Source organism: Ooceraea biroi, chromosome 9, assembly GCF_003672135.1.
Source record: "Ooceraea biroi isolate clonal line C1 chromosome 9, Obir_v5.4, whole genome shotgun sequence".
NCBI lineage: Eukaryota > Metazoa > Arthropoda > Insecta > Hymenoptera > Formicidae > Ooceraea > Ooceraea biroi.
Window position 1 is genome coordinate 12691028 of NC_039514.1, and position 21278 is coordinate 12712305.

At 38.5% G+C, this 21278-nt stretch overlaps 5 protein-coding genes and 1 long non-coding RNA gene across 9 annotated transcripts; 3 read left to right on the forward strand and 3 right to left on the reverse strand.

The window, feature by feature from the left end:
• Window positions 1-278: 278 nt before the first annotated feature.
• Window positions 279-7690, reverse strand: LOC105279534 (chitobiosyldiphosphodolichol beta-mannosyltransferase). 3 transcript variants are annotated; one of them, XM_011339386.3, is made up of 15 exons: window positions 7255-7686; window positions 6732-7065; window positions 6382-6578; window positions 6120-6293; window positions 5873-5987; window positions 5611-5792; window positions 4522-4563; window positions 2434-2557; window positions 2137-2187; window positions 1994-2068; window positions 1735-1889; window positions 1341-1447; window positions 986-1214; window positions 670-841; window positions 279-594 (listed from the first exon to the last, which is right to left on the reverse strand). In XM_011339386.3, the coding sequence occupies exons 1-14, from the start codon at window positions 7562-7564 to the stop codon at window positions 678-680; spliced, it is 2259 nt and encodes a 752-aa protein (XP_011337688.2). In that variant the 5' UTR covers window positions 7565-7686; the 3' UTR covers window positions 279-594; window positions 670-677. The 3 variants fall into 3 exon arrangements, 2 of the variants coding, with proteins under 2 accessions (XP_011337688.2, XP_026828072.1); XM_026972271.1 differs by lacking the exon at window positions 4522-4563; XR_002193276.2 differs by lacking the exons at window positions 279-594; window positions 670-841; window positions 986-1214 and adding an exon at window positions 1562-1644 and having other exon boundaries at window positions 1340-1447; window positions 7255-7690.
• Window positions 3932-4656, forward strand: LOC105279533. The gene is made up of 2 exons (XR_893956.3): window positions 3932-4410; window positions 4513-4656. It is a non-coding gene; the product is annotated as an uncharacterized LOC105279533 (long non-coding RNA).
• Window positions 7691-7857: 167 nt separating the features above from the next.
• Window positions 7858-10511, forward strand: LOC105279535 (eukaryotic translation initiation factor 3 subunit L). Its single transcript, XM_011339387.3, has 3 exons — window positions 7858-8136; window positions 8246-9697; window positions 10085-10511. Exons 1-3 carry the CDS (start codon window positions 8107-8109, stop codon window positions 10217-10219), a joined length of 1617 nt encoding a protein of 538 aa, XP_011337689.1. The 5' UTR covers window positions 7858-8106; the 3' UTR covers window positions 10220-10511.
• Window positions 10512-10522: 11 nt separating this feature from the next.
• Window positions 10523-15304, reverse strand: LOC105279536. Of its 2 annotated transcripts, none has more exons than XM_011339389.3 (6): window positions 14624-15304; window positions 14020-14549; window positions 13572-13882; window positions 12216-13353; window positions 11716-12130; window positions 10523-11593 (listed from the first exon to the last, which is right to left on the reverse strand). In XM_011339389.3, the coding sequence occupies exons 1-6, from the start codon at window positions 14948-14950 to the stop codon at window positions 10841-10843; spliced, it is 3474 nt and encodes a 1157-aa protein (XP_011337691.1). In that variant the 5' UTR covers window positions 14951-15304; the 3' UTR covers window positions 10523-10840. The 2 variants fall into 2 exon arrangements, with proteins under 2 accessions (XP_011337691.1, XP_011337690.1); XM_011339388.3 differs by having other exon boundaries at window positions 10523-11596; window positions 14624-15303.
• Window positions 15305-17217: 1913 nt separating this feature from the next.
• Window positions 17218-18106, reverse strand: LOC105279538 (thioredoxin-like protein 4A). Its single transcript, XM_026972273.1, has 3 exons — window positions 18029-18106; window positions 17758-17894; window positions 17218-17541 (listed from the first exon to the last, which is right to left on the reverse strand). The coding sequence occupies exons 1-3, from the start codon at window positions 18104-18106 to the stop codon at window positions 17328-17330; spliced, it is 429 nt and encodes a 142-aa protein (XP_026828074.1). The 3' UTR covers window positions 17218-17327.
• A 218-nt stretch (window positions 18107-18324) lies between these two features.
• LOC105279539 (developmentally-regulated GTP-binding protein 2) lies at window positions 18325-20614 on the forward strand. The gene is made up of 5 exons (XM_011339391.3): window positions 18325-18866; window positions 19007-19314; window positions 19392-19822; window positions 19908-20109; window positions 20272-20614. The coding sequence occupies exons 1-5, from the start codon at window positions 18803-18805 to the stop codon at window positions 20356-20358; spliced, it is 1092 nt and encodes a 363-aa protein (XP_011337693.1). The 5' UTR covers window positions 18325-18802; the 3' UTR covers window positions 20359-20614.
• The last annotated feature ends 664 nt before the right edge of the window (window positions 20615-21278 follow it).

The window sequence follows — 21278 nt, forward strand, 5'->3', positions numbered from 1 at the left end:
TAACGACAAGCAGAGTCAAGTCCGAACGTTCACGTTGTGGGTCGAAGCGAGTTGTTTGCGCGTCAGCATCGTTGGACAGTGACATCTTGCACACTGTCGTTATCATCGTCACAATCACTCTCCGCCAATGTTACGTCGCACTTGAAATCGCATGCCAACGTGAGTTCGTCGTCTCGTTCAATCGTCCACATCCGTAACGACTCGTAGACAATCGGCGCTTCGGCTCAAAGCGGAACGTGGTGAGGGATTTAAAAAAAAATTCAAAATATGATTATTTACTTTAGATAGAACGAAAATATGTATAGAATTTTATTATGCACCATTGTAATATTATGTATCCCAGTTGTGACACAATATACACTGGTGTTATGTTAAATGTGGAAACCCCGCGTAATCAGTCTTTCTTCGTTTGTGTGTTCCCCAGTGCCGTCTCTCGACGATCGTATTAACGACGATAATTGGCGATATTCCATAAAATCGAATTGACAGCCATTCTCTTCGCCTAATCAGTTTTATCTATTCGTCTTTGCGCGCGCCAATGATCATCCCAAGGATGAGAGTTCTCGACGAACGCGTTTCCAGAATTATTTTGTACTACATGAAATCGAGAATATGACATTTGTACATGAAAAAACAAAACGATGTTTCTATCTTAAGAATAAAACTTACTCTAAGCCTTACACAGCGTTGTCCATAGTGAGGCCGTTACGGTCGCTTTTCTTAAACATGTAACATTGCAGATAAGTGGAATTCTGCAGAGCTGTGTAAGTGATGGGATAGTTGTAGATCAAGCTCCGTTCCTCCTCCTGCTTCGACGCGAATCTGCGTAAGTTCTTGCGTGCTACGCAGAGAAAAGTCTATTTTATTCTTCGAGTTTTCCGCGAGTTTCGTATTAATTGAGGCTGATGCCCCGATGCCGGAAATTTTATGATACTATGACGTATGGATTATCTGGATGATTCTCGATCATACGATTATTACTTACCCTCATTAACAAAAAAATTTGCGAAGTATTGAGATATTCGAGCGGCATTACGTCCATGGGGAATATTTTTCCCAGTCACCCACTCGTACAAGTTTTTCTCTGGGTGAAACTGTATTCCGTAGAACGGGTAGTTTTTGTGCTCCAATGTAGAGATGAACTCTAAGCCTTTTGTATCGCGATTCAGTGACATCACACGAAACTTATCACTTAAATTGACACGGTGCAAATCCTAATACAGAGAATGAGCCATCATTAATTCCGTACGCGACCAATAATATGATGTATATAGTATCATGTCCATTTTTCCCCGCACTTGCATTTTATTGATATAATAATTTCCAAGAAAAATACTTGCCTCTTCCGTAACACAGTAGCGATGATAATTTGCCGTGACATTCTCTTCTTGTAGGATTTCCACGACATCCCACGGAGCATTCTTAAACAAATTGCTTTTCCTGAAGTCTGAAAGAAATTTCGCATTTAACATCCTGCGATTAAAAAAACGACAATATATAAAAGGGAAAGTTTTCATTAATAAATTAAGTATTGTGAGATATAATATAAATACGTATATACAGATGAAATGTTTAGTGAAGAATCGGTCTGGTAGTTTCTTTCCATTAGAATTAAAGATTCATTATTTTACATGACATTGCGATCTGAAAATAATTCATAAATAAAAATAAAAAAAATAAGAACAAATAATGAAAGAGGAAGACTATTTTCCAAGGCTCGAAGAAGTATTCTACCCGGTTTGAATTCCAGCGGAAGGGGCTGATTTTGGCTGGAACAATTCGATCTGTGCTCGACACGATTCGCCGCGACGTACGTCAGCAGTTCGAAACCGAGGCAGATGCCGAGTATGGGAAAGTGCTCGCCTCTCTTGTTGATTGTCTTCGCGATTCTGTTAATGAAGAAATACGTGAACAAAAGATATATATTTTTTACGCGATATATTTGAGGAGTGAAATTTGCTTTTAGTCCATTTCTCATTCTATTTATAGTGACCTGTAAATCGCAGCGCCTGCATCAGCGTATCCTTCATTCGGATAGAAATATGTCGCACCTCCCGGCCACAGTACTCTAAAAGAATATTATCGCTGTACGATTATATTTAATAGCGAAATGTTTTAAAAACACGTATCACGTACCCGTTAATTTTACTCAAAATATCTTCGTAATATGAATCGTTTGCGCCAATCCTACGAAAAGTTACACATTTTACACGTAATACATGAATTATTAAACTTAATGATATATTAAATAATAAATAATATTCAAACACTTTCTATAAAATATTACACATCTGCCGCACATATTGAAGCAAATATTTTATATCCATATAATACGTGGATCGAGCTAGATTTACAAAATTTGTATTTCCTTTTGATCAACTTGCTCAAATAAGTCTAAGTAAGATGTTTAAATAAGTGTTTAAATAACGTTACCAAATCGGGACGGGTCGCGCACCAGCACCTTCGACGAATTTGACGTATGACGCAGCGATGTAGCTATGATACTGATCGGGATACTTCTTATTTAAATTGTAATCTATTTCTTGCGTCAGAATGCCTTGAAAAAAAGTACAAATAATTATGACCGTAAAACTTGAAGATCATCAGATACAAATTTCGCGCCATTTTCCGCGCGCGAAAAGATCTATATGTATTGGGTCGTCCGGAAAGTTCGTGCCGATTTTTAATAGATGGCGTTGGAACATGTCTGAATATATCAATGTTATTGAAAACATACGATTTATATACATATGCTTAAAGGTGACATTTCAACGCATCTTTAGGAAAAAAGTTGTTTCAGATAAATTGATTCGTGTCAGTTTTGTACTCTTTTGAAGATGGAAGAAAACAAAGAATATTTTAGACACTTGATGCTTTTCTATTACCGGAAAGGCAAAAATGCCTCACAAGTAACAAATTCGGTATGATCTGTTTACGGAGAAGGCGCTTTAGCTGAAAGAACCGTACGTAAGTGGTTCGCTAAGTTTAGAGCTGGTGATTTTAACCTTAAAGACCAAGAACGCTCGGGCAGACCCTCTACTACTGATGATGACCAAATTAAGACACTGATCGAGAATAACCCGCGCTACACGACACGTGAATTAGCAGAGATACTGAAAATATCGAAAACCACTGTCCACGAGCTTGGTTATGTAAGTCGCTATGATATATGGGTTCTGCATAATTTGGCCGAAAAAAATTTAATGGATCGCATTTCCATCTGCGACTCGCTGTACAAGCGCAACGAAAACGTACCATTTTTGAAGCAATTAGTGACGGGTGACGAAAAATGGATCATTTACAACAATGTAGAACGAAAAAGACCCTGGGGTAAGCGAAATGAACCAGCATTAACCACTCCGAAAGCTGGCCTTCATCCAAAAAAAGTCATGCTCTGTGTCTGGTGGGATTGGAAAGGAATCCTATATTATGAGCTCCTACCACACAACCAAACGATAAATGCAGATAAGTACTGCTCGCAACTGGACGAATTAAAGACAGCGATTCAGGAAAAACGTCCAGAATTAGCTAATAGGAAGGGCGTCGTGTTCCATCAGGACAATGCCAGACCTCATGTTTCTTTGACTACCCGACAAAAATTGTTGGAGTTTGGCTGGGATGTGCTACCTCACCCACCGTATTCACCAGACATTGCACCTTCAGACTTTCACTTATTTAGGTCTTTGCAAAATTCTCTTAGCGGCAAGAACTTCAACTCTTTGATCGACATAAAAAACCACCTTGAGGAGTTTTTCGCCGAGAAACCTAAGAAGTTCTGGGAGAATGAAATTTTCCAGTTGCGTGAAAGATGGACAAAGGTTGTGAAACAAAACGGTGCATACATAAGTCAATAAATATTTATCGACATAAAAAAATGTTGCCTTTGAATTTTCCTTCAAAATCGGCACGAACTTTCCGGACGACCCAATAGATACATACATAACTGCATACCGCGTTCTTCGTGATTATAATCTTTGCTGTATGTAATATGCGCATATTTTATATTATCAATTATACATTCAAATTGATACGTAAAAGAAAACCTGCGTGGCGCGACAATATTTTGCGATATTAAAAAGCTAGGCTTGTACAAAGCGCTTATCAAAATTATGCAAAAACAACGCAAGTTTTAACAAATTCGCCCTAAATATGTGCGCGAATGTATAAAATAAAATTGTTGCTCCGATACGCTAAAACAGCTCTTCGCATGTATCATTTCTAATTATCGCGTTATCATATATTAAATTAAAAAACCGATTAACAATTTTTACACAAAATGTAAAATCAGAGATAATAAAACGTGTATACTTAAACTCTCCGATAGTTACTATAAATAAACTTACTCACGTGACACTTTACACGGAAAACGCATCTCTCTGGCAAAAGGAAAAATTGTAGTTCCATCTTCCGGTAAATCCTAACCTTTTCTCTTTTCTCGCGTACATTGTATGTACGATCAAAGATACGCATGGCAATCACTTGTCTATTACGGGATCGTAATTGTTTCGATAGAAAACTCACCGATGATCGGCCGATCGTTCAACTCCTCTCCGGTGGTCACAGCTGTGAAAGCGTACGCCAGAAATGAGCACAGAAGCCACAGAACGTTCATCATGAGCAACAACACAAATACAGCTGTTAGAGGAGTGAAAGAAATGCTTGATCTATCGCTATTAGCGTAGAAGTAACGCATTATCATGTTCCGCGTTTGTTATAATTGTTATCTCCGTTGTATCGACCGCTGTATCTCCCCTTATCACGCGGGCGCGTAAACTGTGCGCTCGCGTATAGATAGTCTCATCCGGACGTAATAATTACGCCAATTGTTTACATATTTATATATATATATATATGTACATAGTGTCAATTTTTTGTCATGTTGAATTATTTCTTTGACACAACGTCGATAGTTTTAATGCTATATTAATTTGATGCTATATCATCAAATTAATATAGCTGTTAAAATGACTAGGCTATCTTCACTGGGAAGTGAAGTGATTTGTTAGATATCTTAGTATTAGGGGGAGAGGACGGAGAGTACACTAAAAATGGCAAAATAAAATTAAAGATACAAGAATACAATCTCATAATTAAATTTTTTATTTTGGAGCTTGTAAAAAAAAGTTAGCGGAGGCAAAAGATGTTCCCCATATGTATGTAAAAAGAAGCAACTCAAGATTGGGCATTTATCTTCATTTATCTATCAACATAAGTGCTATTTCAATCAAGATCAAGATGGACATTCGTACTTCTCAGAAAAGATTAATGCCATTAAAAGCATGATGACAAGTGTAATTTTAAGCTTGATCATAACTTTATAATCTATTAGTGAATTTATATATTAATATATAATATCACACTTTACGAAAACGAAATAAAATGTTAACAAAATAAACTATACTCAAATATTAATTCAACTACATGCGTTACAAGGAGATAAATATGGGTAGATTATGTAATATGTACATATGTACAAAGAGTTGTATAAAACACTTGGCACTTGCAATCATGTACAAAAACACTTATATTAGCTAAGATCAATAAAACTAAAGAAAACCACAGATCATTTGTATCCTTGGAAACAAAGCAACACATTAAGTCTCCAGTTACCGTTGCACCAAGCATTGCGCTGTACCAGGGATGTAAACATGTTCTTTTGAAACTTCTCACGTAACTGTTGTTGTGCGTCGTTATTTGGGAAATCGTGAAACCACATTTTCAATTGTTGAGCCAACTCGTTCTCGCTCGCGAATACCAAGCCGTTCTCGTTGTGCCTCACCAACTCTGACAAGCTAAAAAATAGTGCACAATTTTAATAAAATCTGCTAATAATGCCATATGTACAAATCATATTAATTTCATATTAATGTACCAATAAAAATTGTACGCGCAAACTGGCAAGCCACAACCAAACATATTCACAATTTTCATTGGTAAATCCAATCCACTGGATGACGTATGAAGGCATATGCCTAAGTCTGCAGTAGCTGTTTCAAAGATCAAATGTTTGATTAATATTATTTATAATTATGTAAAAAGAAATCATGTAAATATGATGTTCAATGAAAAATTTTGTCATTAATATTTAATAACACTAGCAAGTATGTTTGATACATTACCTAGTATTTTCGGATAATCTTCATTTTCAAGCCATAATGTTCTTACTTGAACATGTTTCCATTTTTTCGAGGCAACGATGGCCATGTAGAAATCTCGCAACGGTCCTTTACCCGTTATCACGCAAATTAAATCAGGTAGATTCAACTCTTCGTTATCACACGCGTTTTCATACTCTATAAAAGATAGCATAAGTCCACTTCTATCTCATTTTGTCACACCTGTTAAAATAATTATGTGAATGAAGCAAGTCCACAGATGCACCTTGCAATGCATTAAACAGAAGTAAAAAATCTTCATCTTTCGTCCAGCTAGTGCTGGACACAATAAATCCGGATCTTCTGAGTGAATCAGATATAGATAGAGCGTACTTTTCTGCTAACTTGCACAAAAACTCATTTTTCTCTTTCAACGAGATTGGACGGAAGTCATCGGCTGGTTCGTCATATATGACCTTAGAGCTAAAACATGATTTTAAGTCAATTGTATTTTTCTCTAAAGAAACGCTTATAAAGAAAAATATATGTATATATAACTTTCAAAATATGTGCAAGTTGTAAATGTGAATTACATAAAAGCATTAGTTATCCAAAAAATTATTTAGTACTACTAACTAAATGTGCCATCTTATTAGATCATTCTTCATCGCTCTAGTGACACAGAAATTATTTGTTGCTCTGCGTCCAAATGTTATCTCAATATGTTTGGCCAGTTTAAACAGAATATGATCCTCTCCTAAGCTCATCAGAGAATATGCATAATTGTGCCAATCGATGATGAATTGCGTTTCCATCAGAACGCAGTAAAACCAACATACTGGAATCGTTGGTATCGCAGGGGGATTTTGAATTATTAATGTATTTGGTATTCGTTTGAAAAGTAATGACCATAAGAGATCAACAGTTTGCCATATCACTTTTACTACGTAACGTAAGAAAAGTGGTAATCCTAAAATAATGAAAAGCAGAATTAATGCCCTAAGCGATAAATGCTTCATAAACATTAAAAGAAATTTAAGATTGTCCAGATGTGAAAATGTTACAGATGAAACTTCTTCCATTACGTTTTTAAATACTACTCCAATATGTTAGAGATATCGACATATAAATATGTAAAAGCACAATGTCCGATCCCTACTGTTTCGCAATTCCGGAGGCGGTCGCAGGTAGTGAACCTGTATACGCGGACTCTCGACAACTTCCTTCATTGGTGATGAACCAGGGTAACCTACAACGTCTACAGTAAAGCCTACCCTGGCGAAAGAGATTGCGTGATATTGCATTCGCGGGCTTCTGCCGATGTCGTTGGGCACCAGCACACAAACATTTTTGTTGGATTTAAATTTCTTCAGACAAAATTTGTGTACGACACGCAGAAATATCCAAAGGGACGCAAGTATCCAAAACAATTTAAGTATCGAATCAATGTATCGAAGCAATATAAACATCTTAAACGAAAAGCAGAATAAAAAAGGCCAGTTCGTACAACAAATTGCTCGAAAGTTGATCTTATATACTAATTCAAAACATTCTTTTATTTATATCTTAATATATCAATGGTCTGGTTTCCACCGAAGCATTCATTCACACCTATGCGGTGTAGAACCAAATTTAAATCGATGGAAACGTGACTAACGGTGCGCGCATGCGCAGTAAATACTATTCTTTTTCACGCCACTTAGTTAGCCCTACACAGAATTTCCACTATTGTTGCCGATCATATTCTTTCTCAATCTATGGTGAAACCAACTGAACGAACTCGTGTCGCATACCTATCAGACGAGAAGGTTACCTTGGGATTTCGAAGGGGACAGTCGTCAGGTGCGCAACGGTTGTTCCGAGTTTTCTTTTTTTCAACTTGTTATTTCGTATTTTGTATTTCACTCATTTTTGCAATTGGCCGTATCGAACCTGAAAGGGATCGGGTGCAATTAAACACTAAGAAGAAGAAGAAGAGAAGGTTACCTTCTTTCCAAGTCATCTGGATACAATGAGTAAGATGTACGATGATTATAACGAGGTACGTTATTTGGAAATTTAGCCGTCTTCACAATACAATTGTCAGAGAGATTCGTTAATGTAATTCCGTTCGCATGATTTATTCTAATTTGTATGTCGCGTTTCCGCAGTATGACGCGTACGACGATTACGGGCCGCCGGACGTTCACGATCAGTACGATCGGCCGAGCTATCGGCAAGTGCCCGAAATGGTGCGCAACTTCTTGGTATTCCTGCGTAATTGCATCAACGAGGGCATGATCTTCGAGATTCAAAATCTCTACGAGAACTCATTCCCCAAGCTGTCGGAGCAGCTGTTCGACAAGTCGCCATGGCCGGACGCCTCGACAATCGCTCACATCGTTGACAACGATCCGGTCTTCCTGACCCTTTACAAAGAATTGTACTACCGTCACATCTATGCGCGCATGCAAGGTCCAACGTTGGAGCAGCGTCTCAATTCCTTCTACAACTACTGCGACCTGTTCAACTACATCCTACATCCCGACACGCCGGTGCAACTGGAGCTGCCCGATCAGTGGCTGTGGGAGTTAATTGACGAGTTTGTTTATCAGTTCCAGTCGTTCGCCCAATACCGTGCCAATCTGTCAAACAAGACACCAGACGAGATTGAGAATCTGAACGCTCATAACAAGATCTGGGACGTTCTGTGCGTGCTGAATGTCTTGCACTATCTGGTCGATAAGTCCAAGATCAAGAGCCAGTTGGAGGTTTACGCGAGCGGCGGCGACCCGGATTCCGTGGCCGGTGCCTTTGGCAGGCATTCCTTGTACAAGATGCTTGGTTATTTCTCGCTCGTTGGTCTTCTGAGATTGCACTCCCTGCTGGGTGATTATTACCAGGCGATCAAAGTGCTAGAGAACGTGGAGCTGTATAAGAAGAGCGCGTACTCTCACGTACCCGGTTGTCAGATCTCGACTGCGTACTATGTGGGCTTTGCCTACATGATGATGCGCCGATATGCCGACGCGATTAGGACGTTCTCGGGTATCCTGCTGTACATTCAGCGCACGAAGCAGCTGTTCGCCACGCGAAGTTATCAGAACGATCAGATCAATAAGCAGACTGAGCAGATGTATCATTTACTCGCCATCTGCCTGGTACTGCATCCACAGTGCATTGACGAGGGCCTGCAGCAGGCACTGCGGGACAAGAACTATCACGAAAAGATGTACAAGATGCAATATGGCGACCTCTCCGAATTTGAGAACTGCTTCGTGTTTGCCTGCCCTAAATTCCTGTCGCTGACGCCACCGAATCCGGATAATCCCAACGAAGATTACGTTCGTGAGGCCATCAAGCATCAGACCCAGGTGTTCATGGATGAGGTGGTACAGCAGAAGATGTTGCCGACTATTCGTTCGTATTTGAAGCTCTACACAACATTGCCGTTGAGCAAATTGGCCACGTTCATGGGTAACAATAGAGACGAAGGCTGGGACTTGGCCAAGGAAGTCAACGCGTTGACGATACATTTACTCTGCTTCAAACACAAAATGAAGAATATCGTTTGGACAAAAGGCACGTCGGGATTAGACGGAAAATTCCAGTCCGGATCTGAGGTGATTACGTTTCTATTTTGTTGTCTCATGTTACAAGTGCATACTTTACTCAAGTATTTCATCTTCTTGTATTGCTTTCTTTAACGTGCCTTTACTAATGTATCTAATATAAAAAATAATATACTACTTTTATAATTCTTTTAAATTGTATTTTTTTTAATTATTTTATAAGATTATTAACAACTAACTGCAAAACTGGCTTTCTTATAAATGTCTAATCAATTTCTTCTTTCTTCAAAATCAATATAAAATCAATTTACTTTTAACTTATAATTATTTACTTTCTCATTCTTAACATGATTAAGCTTTTGCAGTATAAATAACTAAGAATGCTGTTACATTACTCACATTCCATGTATCAACACAAGAAAATTCTTTTTTTTCCAGTTGGATTTCTATATCGATCACGATATGATTCACATCGCTGACACGAAAGTAGCGCATCGCTATGGAGACTTTTTCATTCGCAAAATACTGAAGTTTGAAGAATTGAATCGTAAACTGCATCATATAAAAATTTAATTTGTTTTGTATATTACACAAATATTAATAAGCATTTTGACATCGCGTATAAAGAATAATAAAGATTTTAAAAATAAATATTTTTTATTAAACACTCTTCACATATAAAGATTTCCGAATTATAATAAACTGTATACTTTGCGTTTTGCAGTATATTATTCTACGTTGTAGCACAATGTAGAAATAACAACATGCAATGTATTTTTATATCCTACAAAATAGGATTAATCGATCGCGTTTGCGCTAAATATGCAGTAAAAATATGAGATAATATGAATAAATACATTTTCTATAATTTTTTGTCAATATAAAATATTCTAAATATAATTATTTATTTTCTACTTTTTTTACACATGCAGATATACCTGTATCTTATTAATATAATAAACTCATTTACAAGATGTATATAAGGCACTAGGGTAGTAATAGTAATAATTAATATTAAAAGAGATATTGCATATACAACAGTAACGATACACTGCAACTCACCACATCATAACCATTTCATCATAACATATATAAGTCACAAATTCAGATATTTCACATCAAAATTTATCGCTTTCGCTAAAAATACGTGCATCACATTTTTGTGTAAAAAAAGAAGTGCATCTATCCTAAAGACTAATCGCTAACGTTGGTTACGCCTGCGAGTGCAGTTTTATCTACTCTTTCTTGCAACATTTTACACGCAGCGGCCAAGATATTCGGCTTCATGAACGCGGTTGGCACTTTCAGGCCGTGCAGATAATGGAAAAATCGGTTACCTCGTTTGTAATTGGCGGTGGAGCGAGACTCCTCCGCGCGACATATTGCCCGCGCGGTCGGTAGATAATCTAACGCCATGATTCGTTGATCCAAACAGGTCGATGTGACATGCGACAGCGCGAGATCCACTTCTTGGTTCAGTTGCTTTCGCAGAACGATATTTTGATTTTGTACATACTCGTTCACGCGTAAGTTTTTGTACAATATTCGATCGCTCACAAAACTCGCTATGTCTACGCTCAGACCGTGCGAGGCCGAATAGAACGATACATTTTCAGCTAAGGATAGATTCGGTTGCACGTTCTCTTTCGACATATTCAATACCGCATCTTCGACATCGATTAATGACGAGACTAGAGATACACCATCCAAATCATCTGCTAAACTATTCATTATGTGCACGATATTATTGGATGTTTTGGTATTCACGTCTTTCTTTGTCTTTTGCTTCCTGCTTAATTTAACTGCAGGCTTGTATACGTAGCGTTGCACGTCCTGCCAGAATGACGACTTCATGGTCGTGGATTGCTCGGATAACACTGGTGGACCAGACATTACCAGGTATTGCAACTGAAGCAGCGCCTGTCGTAAATCGCCCGCTTGTAGCAACTGCTAAAAAAGAAAATAAACTCGTAAGTTCTCTTTTTTTAGAAAAATATGCTATAAGGGTCTTGACATCGCATTTTCTAACCGACAATGTGATTTTATCATGCTATTTAGAGATCGCTTACCATTAGGTAATTATGCGGAATCCTATAACCCGTTTCCGCTAATGAAATTAATTCCAGTAAGGCAGACACTCTGTTACCATTCACTCTTTGAAAGTAGATCTTGTTCTGTTGCGGTGCCATTTTACTCAAGTGCGGGCACGTATCTCTAGATGTCATGACAATTGGTCGTTTAGTGTTCGATGCTAATTGATACGCGGCAGAAATAAAGCCCTCATCCTCCTCAAAAATGAGATCGATGTCCTCGAGCAAAATTAACGAGTTTTGCAATATTTTTGGCTCCTCGCTCTTGTTTGCGGCCTGCTCAAACAGAGGTTTATGTTTGTTCTTTCTAATTCTGTGCGACTTCGTAGCTTCTTCTAATTCCTTCAAAAGTTTCTTTCCGGTGCGCCTGGAAGAAGCGTTCACTTCGAGTACACTGCAAAGATAAGGTACATTAATCGAATGAACTTTAAGTAACTGATATAATTTCTGGATTCATTAGATATTTTGTCATTTCCAACCTGTAACCGAGTTCCTCCGCTATCGCGTACACGCTCGCGCTCTTCCCGCTGCCGTGCGGTCCCAGTAACACAGCTATCTGATTATTCTCGTTGTACGATGAGCTGTAGTCCGACGAATAGAACTCATCACCACTGCTGCCGTCATCCCCTTTCACTAAGGACGTTCTCCAACTTGTCAGCCAGTTCTTCAGCTTTTCCGCGGCTTCTTCGTTCCCGACTATATCCTGCGCGCTAGTCGGTTTATATTTACAAGTCCACGCGCAATCGTGCGATTGATTCTCGTCGCTCCTAATGCTCTCAGTTAACATCTTCTTTCGTTCAAGCGACTTTCTGCCTCTTATCTGCGATTTCTTCAATTTGCCTTTGATCGCCGATATGGTATTCCACATTCTCTGAACGTCCGGGCAAATCTTCTCGATCTCGGACAATACCCGATCGACGTTTTCCTTCACAGGTTCGCTTATCGCTTCGGTCGCTTTTGGCACTTCACTGTAATTAGTGATGCATTTATAATTACTAACATTTATCGAAGGCGAATATTCTTTCTCAACTTTCATCGGGAATTTATGTTTAATCGCCGCTGTGGGCGAGTCTGATTTATCTTTTAGCTGTGTCACGTGGCTAATAGCAGGAAACGGTAGCATAAATGTGTTATTATTCAGCTTGCGATCTGCACTTTTGTTTTCCACATCGGTCATATCAGACTGCAGAAACAAACGTCTCGCTGCCGCGGCAGCAGGATCCGTCCTACGTCGCTTAACAAACAAGGGTGCCAGCGTTTCATTCGGCTTCCTCTTTAACACGCTATCATTTATACTTTCGCACTCATCGTCAATTACTATAGATTCACTTGTAACGTTAAGCTTTTGCTTCGTTCTGCCTCTTGTATTTGATTTTCTCGGGCACATGTCAACATCTTTATCACCACTGCTAATGACGGCATCCTTGACAGTGTTCGAAACATTTCTTTCTTTATCGGTCGACTCTTTTTTCTCGTTATTTCGCAGCTTTTTACTATATCCATTAGAATTCTTCACGTAAATTTCGTTTCCTTCTGTATTTACTAAGTTTCGCGATTTACTCGAGGTGTTTAATTTTGATCTGCTCCTCGGTGAAAATAACTCGTCATCAGTAGTATCTGTATATAAAATTAAAAAAAAACACATTAATTTTATAGTATCATTAAGATTAGAACGAGAATTATTTACTGAAGATTTATCAGCGATCAAAGTGTGAAGAAATTATCATTGCCATCAACCAATAAATATTGGGAGACTCTATATGCGTTTCACATCATGTGTATAAGATGTACGTTGCTACTTTTCTCTCTTACATATATGTATAGTGATACATTACCATTTGCACAATCGTTATTTTCCGAAGATTGCAGTTTTATACGCAAAGACCAACGAGGTTTCTCTCGCTTTTGCTTGCCTCCTTTAGCGGTTTGCGGGGAAAATAAATTTTCAGACGTTATAATGTGAATGTCGTCAGCTGTGGAAAGATCCAATTTCGACTTCGAACATGTTTTATTAGAGTATATTTTGTTCGGTACTGGCTTGAGTACAGGTTCGATATCGGAATTATCAGTTCGATGCACATCCGCTTTTACAGTAAAAGTAGACATGCATTTTACGTTCTTATCTGCCGATTTCAAGGGTGATTTACTGCAAGTAGATAATAATTTATATTGTCTGTATTATTTTAAAGCTACTAATTTTTCTTAAATAACTTTAAACCTATAAAATGTATTATAATATTATATAGTAGTAAAGTATTGTATATGGATGTCTGTATATATTACCTGAAGTAATCCAGCAAGTTTCCAGAATGCTGTTTGTTATTTTTCAATGGTAATTCAATATTCTCGTCTTTTCTGTGTGTAACATTATCCTTGTTATCACCTTTGAAAACTCTCATGCGGTCTTCTATATTCTTTTCTATTCTCTCACCCTCTTCCAACTCTGCAAGTTTCTTTTTTGAATAACCTTTCTTGTCAGCTAAGGCTATTAATTTTTCTTTGCGTTTAGATTTCAACTCAGTAATTTTTTCCTTAAGCTCTACTTCTTCCACAGGCTGTGGCAACGGTGACTTATACTGTATTGGTTTACTACGATTCATAAGCAATTGAAAGGCATTTGATTCTTCCCGTTGGGAACCAGCTTCATTACAGAGTTCTGCATTTGACGTATCCTTATCGTCGATGTTCTTTGCATCATTGCTAGGATCATCGTCCAAATCCAGAATAATCGGTGTGTTTAACTTTTGATTTTGCAGAATATTCTTTATCTTTTCCGACTGACTTCCGTTCATTTCTGCAGCAAGCTTAGAATCCTTGAAAAACAAGAGATATTTTTGTATATTGTGAAATTAATGTTATGCTTTTTACTAAATTCTAAATCCAATACCTTCTGCAAACGTTGTTCAGTGCTGAAACCAGCAAGACGAGACTTGGGCGTCCTATCTTGCGGAGTACTCTCATTGTTTACCTTCTTGGCATTGAACGGACTGGGTGTTTTGTCAATCAGGTCATTTTTGCTCTCGATTATGTCGCACATCCTTTCTTTGGAGTCTCTGGTGCGTGATATCCGGATTTTCACGCGTTTACGTTTGCGCGTCGTCACAGTTTCTTCCAGCTCGCCTTGCTGCAGGTCTGCTGCATTGCCGGAATCAGTAGCGACTTCCTCGTTGACCGTCTTTGCACCGTTGGTAAAATATTGTTTTATGTCCTTCATGCTTTGCAAGTAGAAATTATTTCACCCTGCCTATGTAAATGCTACTTCTGCTCGGTGAAAAAATTCTTTATCTATGCCTCTCTTTTGTTACTTTCGCAGAAATTCCAAAAAAAAAATAATAGGCATACTGGCTTGCTAACAATGAAGAATCAGCGAGAGTAGAAAACAAAATACTAACAATAAGATATAATTAATCACGTATTAATAACGCATTAATAAATTTATTGATGCAATTGAAATTTGTTGCAAAATGAATTATTTTTGTATATAATCCGTTTCTCGCCGACGCATGGCAATACATATCACCACAAGTTGTTCACAACATAACCTTTCTTTCCCGCTCTTTCGACATTGCTTTAAAATTCGTGCCGTGCGCGTGCGATTAATTTGTGGAAACAGTCTTTTCAAATAGTTCCAACGAATTCCGATAAGTGGCACCACAGTCTCGAATTTTGTAGTAATCGCGAATTATATCACGAGTAAAACATACGAAAACAATTTTTTATTGTTATATTCAAGAAAAACAAGAATATATTACTCTCGAATGAGATTCGAAAATATTGACTCTTTCTCTGTTCACATTGATTGCTGCGTTAGTCCAATATCGACCAATGGAGATGGATGAATGATGCGGTGATGACGTAGTAACGAAGCCGTCGACACTGCCACTATTTGAATTATTAGTTTCAAATAATTCTATTGGGTTGGCCAAAAAGTAATTGCGTTTTTTTTTATATAAATAAAAGGCGAATTTTTCATGGGAAACAAAAACTTTATTAAACAATATATTGTCCATTTTGTTTGATTATCTTTTGCCATTTTTCAGGCAACTTCATGATTCCGCGCTCAAAAAAGTTCTTATCTTTTTCAGCAAAAAACAATTCCAAGAACGATTTGATATCCTCATCAGCAGTCAAGGTTTTACCATTCAAGGCGTTTTGCAACGAACGAAACAAATGGTAATCTGATGGTGCCAGGTCTGGCGAATATGGTGGATGTGGTAACACATCCCATCCAAGCTGCAACAATTTTTCACGAGTGACCAAACTTGTACGTGGTCTAGCGTTATCATGGTGAAACACAACACCTTTGCGATTCACCAATTCTGAACGTTTCTGTTTGATGGCATCATTTAATTTATCCAGTTGACGACAGTATACGTCTGAATTAATGGTTTGATTCCTTGCAAGCAGCTCAAAATACACAATACCTTTAAAGTCCCATCAGACTGACAGCATAATCTTTCTTTGGTGAATATCTGCTTTTCAAGTGCTTTGAGCAGGTTCATCACGCTTGCTCCACCATCTTTTTCGTTTGACGTTGTTGTAGACGATCCATTTTTCGTCGTCTGTTATCATACGTTTCAAAAATCGATCATTTTCCTCACGTTTCAAAAGAGAATCGCAGATGTCAATACGCTTAGTGAGATGAATTTCTTTGAGCTCATGTGGTACCGAAATATCGAGCTTACTAATGTATCCAAGTCGTTTTAAATGGTTTTCAACACTCGATTTCGATACGTTAAGATTCTCAGCAATCTCTCGTGTCGTTAAACGCCGATTGGAATCGATCAGTGCCTTTATTTCGTCATCATCAATTTCGATTGGCCTTCCTGAGCGTGGTGCATCTTTCACATTAAAATCTGCAGATCGAAATTTAGTAAACGAATTTTGACACTGCCGCAGTTTTAAAGCATCTTCGCCATATACATCAGATAACTTTTTATGAGCTTGCACAGCGTTTTTCCCTTTTCGGAAGTAATAAAACAAAATATGAGGAAAATGTTCTTTTTGATTTTCCATTTTGAAATGGACGGCAAACAAACAATTGTTAACGAAATCGTGTACTTTCTTTTTCTAAAACAAGCTTGAACCGTGAGTTGTTAACCTACATAATGAATTTGCGGTTTAGAATGAAGTTAGTTACATTTCAAGACATGTATGTCCATCTATTGGAAAAAACGCAATTACTTTTTGGCCAACCCAATATAAACTCCTCTTCGTTCGGAAAATGAAATAGTAATAACTCAACGACAGATCAGACAGTTTTATCTGTCAGTAGTATGACCCAACAGTGGATCAGCCGAAGTTTTACTGATACGATTTTGACAAAAGGTCCTACGTACGCTTCACGGGATGAAGCTTATCAGAAAAATATAAATCAGGTTCTCTGTAATAGCATATAACACTCAAGAGTTGATACATTTTTATTCTAGTATTTATTTAAAATATGCTACGCAAATAAAAGGCACAAGAAAGTACACACGATTTGCTCGTTTAAAAATCAATCATTTATTCAACTCGTTTGATATTTAATGCTGACAAATATAGTATTAACGCTTTCCTTAATATTAATGTCATTATACTTTCTAAATAAATTAATATCGATATTTAGTGGAATAATCTTTAGGTGAAACAACCAAACCTCGGCCCTTCCTAGCACCCCTGTACACTGTCTCGATGATGTCAATCATTTCCTGTTTGTCCTCCAGAGTCCAATTTATCTTGTTATTGTTTCCAGTCCCCAAGTCTATCATGATGTGTTTGTTCCTAAAGAAGAACATTACTGTACATGGATCGTACAGCTCGTACCTGTAAGAAACATTTGTATATTGTATTGTACCACTTATCCTAACAGTCAAGTGAATTTCTTGATGATAATTGACGATGGATAATCAGATAGCTTAATTTCTCTTCGCCTGAACTCGTTAATCTTCCTTAATTCATATATAAAAATTAATACGTTGATTAGTCAAGATTATTAGCTCATGCGGTCTGTAATGCAATGACAAATGAGATTCTACATACATTTTGTTGAAATCTGGTACTTTCGTGATGTCGACCAAGTACACGACTGCAAAATTTTTCACTTTTTCCGCAATGTTATACAGGACTTCGTCCATCTTCATGCACATCGGGTCCCAATCGTGTCCGAAGCGGATAACCTTGAGAAAGAAAAGAAGAAACGTTACTTTGAACGTGCGAATTTTCACATGAAACAATGTCTTTCTGATTAATTGAATTAATATGAAGCGATAACAGAGTGATAGGTTAACGTGTGAAAACATGTAGGACTCACCACGACTCTGTCCTCCTCCGACAGGATCGCCTGATCGACTTGATAACCATTCTGCAAATGTGATAGCATGTAAGACATTTTGGGATGTATATTAAGTACGATGTTTTTGTTACGATGAAAATAAAATATCAACGATGCCAGAAACCGAGGTTTGATAGCACGTGGCAAGTGCTGTCAGCGGGGACGCGGTTTTGCGCACAAGAAAGGAGCACCGAATTAATTTGCATTAATATACGCATATACAGGGTGGCTCGTCGCTCGTGCGTCGCTTCACGCGTGCACTTAGCGCAAGTACCGTGTCTTTTGATTCGACAGCGAGCGAGAAAAAAGCTTTTCGTAAATAGTATGATTAAAGATAACTAATCAACTAATTTTTATTTGCACATAATATTATTTAATGATGAATTAGAACAAAGTTTAATTTTAGGCAGCACTATCCACGCACTGTGAAGAATTTTCTGTTTTAAAATAATGATTTAATGCGATTTCGGAGGAACGCGGCACAGCTAATCAAGTTCGCTGCTTTGTTCTTTTTATTTGTCTTCCTTTTCTCGCCCAGGAACCACAACAGAATTGTCTTGTCGTTGCTGACAAAGTTAATAAGGAACTATTAATTATAAAAACTGCTTTAGTTGTACGACAGCTGTCACAAAACCATTCAGTGTGCTCATAACCATTCGCACTGTCATCGTAGCACGCGCCGGACGAAGCTATTTGTTGATTGATCGCTTGTAAATGTAACATATTACCGTGCACCAATCTTAATCTTTCACAATGGGAATTCTGGAGAAGATCTCGGAAATTGAGAAGGAAATCGCGCGAACACAGAAAAACAAAGGTGGGTCTCGATCTCACGTTACTGCATTTCTTAACCTGTCTGTCGGCGATAGTTGACAATATTGCTGCCCTAACGCGTGATCACAAACCGAAAAGTTCCGGTACACTCGTAACAATTGTACTTCGAAATTTGGATTACAGCTACCGAGTATCATTTGGGTTTGCTGAAAGCGAAACTCGCCAAGTACAGGTCCCAGCTTTTAGAACCGCCGAAGAAATCTGAGAAGGGTGAAGGCTTCGACGTGCTGAAGTCGGGAGATGCCAGGGTTGCGCTCATCGGTTTCCCGTCGGTCGGCAAGTCCACCCTGCTCAGTACCTTGACTGCTACCCAGTCGGAGGCTGCGTCCTACGAGTTCACCACCTTGACGTGTATTCCCGGTGTTATCGAGTACAAAGGTGCCAACGTACAATTGCTAGATCTGCCTGGTATAATCGAAGGAGCAGCGCAGGTAAAGAAATTGTACAAGTCTACTACGATTGTTGTGTCATGTCATGTCATGCTGAACGATATTTTGTATTATTCTAGGGAAAAGGACGAGGTAGACAAGTAATAGCGGTCGCCAGAACCGCGGACCTGGTTCTCATGATGCTGGATGCAACCAAACAGGACGTTCAACGACAACTCTTGGAGAAGGAGCTGGAATCGGTCGGGATACGGCTGAATAAGAAAAAGCCGAATATATATTTTAAAGTGAAGAAAGGCGGCGGGTTGGCCTTCAATTCAACGTGTCCCCTGACGAAGGTAGACGAGAAGCTAGTTCAAATGATTCTGCACGAGTATAAAATCTTCAACGCCGAGGTACTCTTCCGTGAGGATTGCACTGCGGATGAATTGATCGACGTCATCAATGGGAACCGTGTATACCTCCCCTGCCTTTATGTATATAATAAAATAGACCAGATATCGATAGAAGAAGTTGATCGGATTGCTAGACAACCCAATAGTGTCGTAGTTAGGTAGGTAATGGGACACTCAGATTTCTCACACGCAATGCTTCTTTCATGAAACGTGTGATTGGTGATCATGATACTTTCCCCGCAGTTGTAATATGAAGTTGAATCTCGACTTCTTACTGGAGATACTGTGGGAATATCTGTCTTTGATAAGAGTGTACACGAAAAAACCTGGACAGCCACCCGACTTCGATGATGGTTTGATATTGAGGAAAGGCGTAACGGTGGAACATGTGTGTCATGCGATTCACCGCACGCTCGTTCAACAGTTTAAATATGCTTTTGTATGGGTAAGTCATTAGATACCTATTATGCACGTGTATTGATTTACGTTCATTGTATTTATCACATTAATGATGTCATCAATAAATTGTGGAATGATGCAACGTCGTGTGTGCAATCTAGGTAATTTGTTTTCAGATGTGTGTGTAATTTATGTTTCATGCTTTTAGGGCACAAGCACCAAATATTCGCCCCAGCGAGTAGGATTGCAACATGTGATACACGATGAGGATGTTGTACAAATAATGAAAAAATAAATCCTCTCGGAATTAACAAATTCATCGGTGACAAAATGTGGATAGCAATATAGGCCTTACTTAGCCTTCTCTATATTTTGTTTACATATTAGGTGTATATGTGTAACAAAAATGCAAGCAAATTACTACACTATCACTACTACTATTATTGATAAAATTCGACGGTTTTAGCATGGATGTGTATGATATGCGCTTGAATCATATATTTTAAGAACCTTATGATCCGCGTGCATTGTTCCAATAAAATTTGTAAAAATGGATCCAGCTCAGATAAGTTATTTATTTATTTATATTTAGTAAGAAAGCAAATATATTATTTATCATATGTGTATTTCATATATACATACATAATTTTCATATCGTGTCAAATTAAAAAACTGATGGTACTTTTGGTTTTAGAGAGAGCAAAGTCTAATAATTGTACGGTCGACGTTACATATTATTGCATAACGGTCTCGATGTAGGAGGAAGCCGTCGGCATGTACGGCACGCAGAGTTTAATTTTTCCGACCGGAGAATTCGGGGACAGTAGCGATTCGAGCGCGCGAATTCTCCTCGTTCATCGTCCCGCGCAATTCGATGAATAATGAATGACGTTCCCGCGGCACGACGACATCGCGAAGAATGCGCGTGTGGATCTTGCCAGGCGCATCGTCCTCCGTCGCTTCGTCCCTCTCTGATTTCAGTGTTGCCTCCCTCTCTCTCTCTCTCTCTTTCGCTCTCTCCCGCCCTCATGCTCCTTCTCACGGGCGTACGAACACGAAAATGCGTTCGCCACTCGCGCGAGACACACATCCTGATTACTAATTCACGTAGCCGCGGACTACTTCCCCGCCTCGTTGTGACACCAAATCCCATATTCCGGCCAGAATGGAGAGTCGGCGAACCCAAGAGCTCGATGATCCGCGCGAGCGAGCGAT

Coding starts and splice junctions, on each gene's coding strand:
- LOC105279539 (XM_011339391.3), top strand. CDS start 18,803: ATGGGAATTCTGGAGAAGATCTCGGAAATTGAGAAGGAAATCGCGCGA. Junction 18,867..19,006: donor GCGAACACAGAAAAACAAAG/GTGGGTCTCGAT, acceptor TTTGGATTACAG/CTACCGAGTATCATTTGGGT. Junction 20,110..20,271: donor TTAAATATGCTTTTGTATGG/GTAAGTCATTAG, acceptor TCATGCTTTTAG/GGCACAAGCACCAAATATTC.
- LOC105279535 (XM_011339387.3), top strand. CDS start 8,107: ATGAGTAAGATGTACGATGATTATAACGAG. Junction 8,137..8,245: donor TGTACGATGATTATAACGAG/GTACGTTATTTG, acceptor GCGTTTCCGCAG/TATGACGCGTACGACGATTA. Junction 9,698..10,084: donor AATTCCAGTCCGGATCTGAG/GTGATTACGTTT, acceptor TTTTTTTTCCAG/TTGGATTTCTATATCGATCA.
- LOC105279534 (XM_011339386.3), bottom strand. CDS start 7,564: ATGTTTATATTGCTTCGATACATTGATTCGATACTTAAATTGTTTTGG. Junction 6,579..6,731: donor CTAATAAGATGGCACATTTA/GTTAGTAGTACT, acceptor ATCATGTTTTAG/CTCTAAGGTCATATATGACG. Junction 6,294..6,381: donor TCTGTTTAATGCATTGCAAG/GTGCATCTGTGG, acceptor TATCTTTTATAG/AGTATGAAAACGCGTGTGAT.
- LOC105279538 (XM_026972273.1), bottom strand. CDS start 18,106: ATGTCTTACATGCTATCACATTTGCAGAATGGTTATCAAGTCGATCAG. Junction 17,895..18,028: donor CGGAGGAGGACAGAGTCGTG/GTGAGTCCTACA, acceptor TTCTTTCTCAAG/GTTATCCGCTTCGGACACGA. Junction 17,542..17,757: donor GTACCAGATTTCAACAAAAT/GTATGTAGAATC, acceptor TGTTTCTTACAG/GTACGAGCTGTACGATCCAT.
- LOC105279536 (XM_011339388.3), bottom strand. CDS start 14,950: ATGAAGGACATAAAACAATATTTTACCAACGGTGCAAAGACGGTCAAC. Junction 13,354..13,571: donor AAATAACGATTGTGCAAATG/GTAATGTATCAC, acceptor TTTTATATACAG/ATACTACTGATGACGAGTTA. Junction 12,131..12,215: donor GCGGAGGAACTCGGTTACAG/GTTGGAAATGAC, acceptor TTATCTTTGCAG/TGTACTCGAAGTGAACGCTT.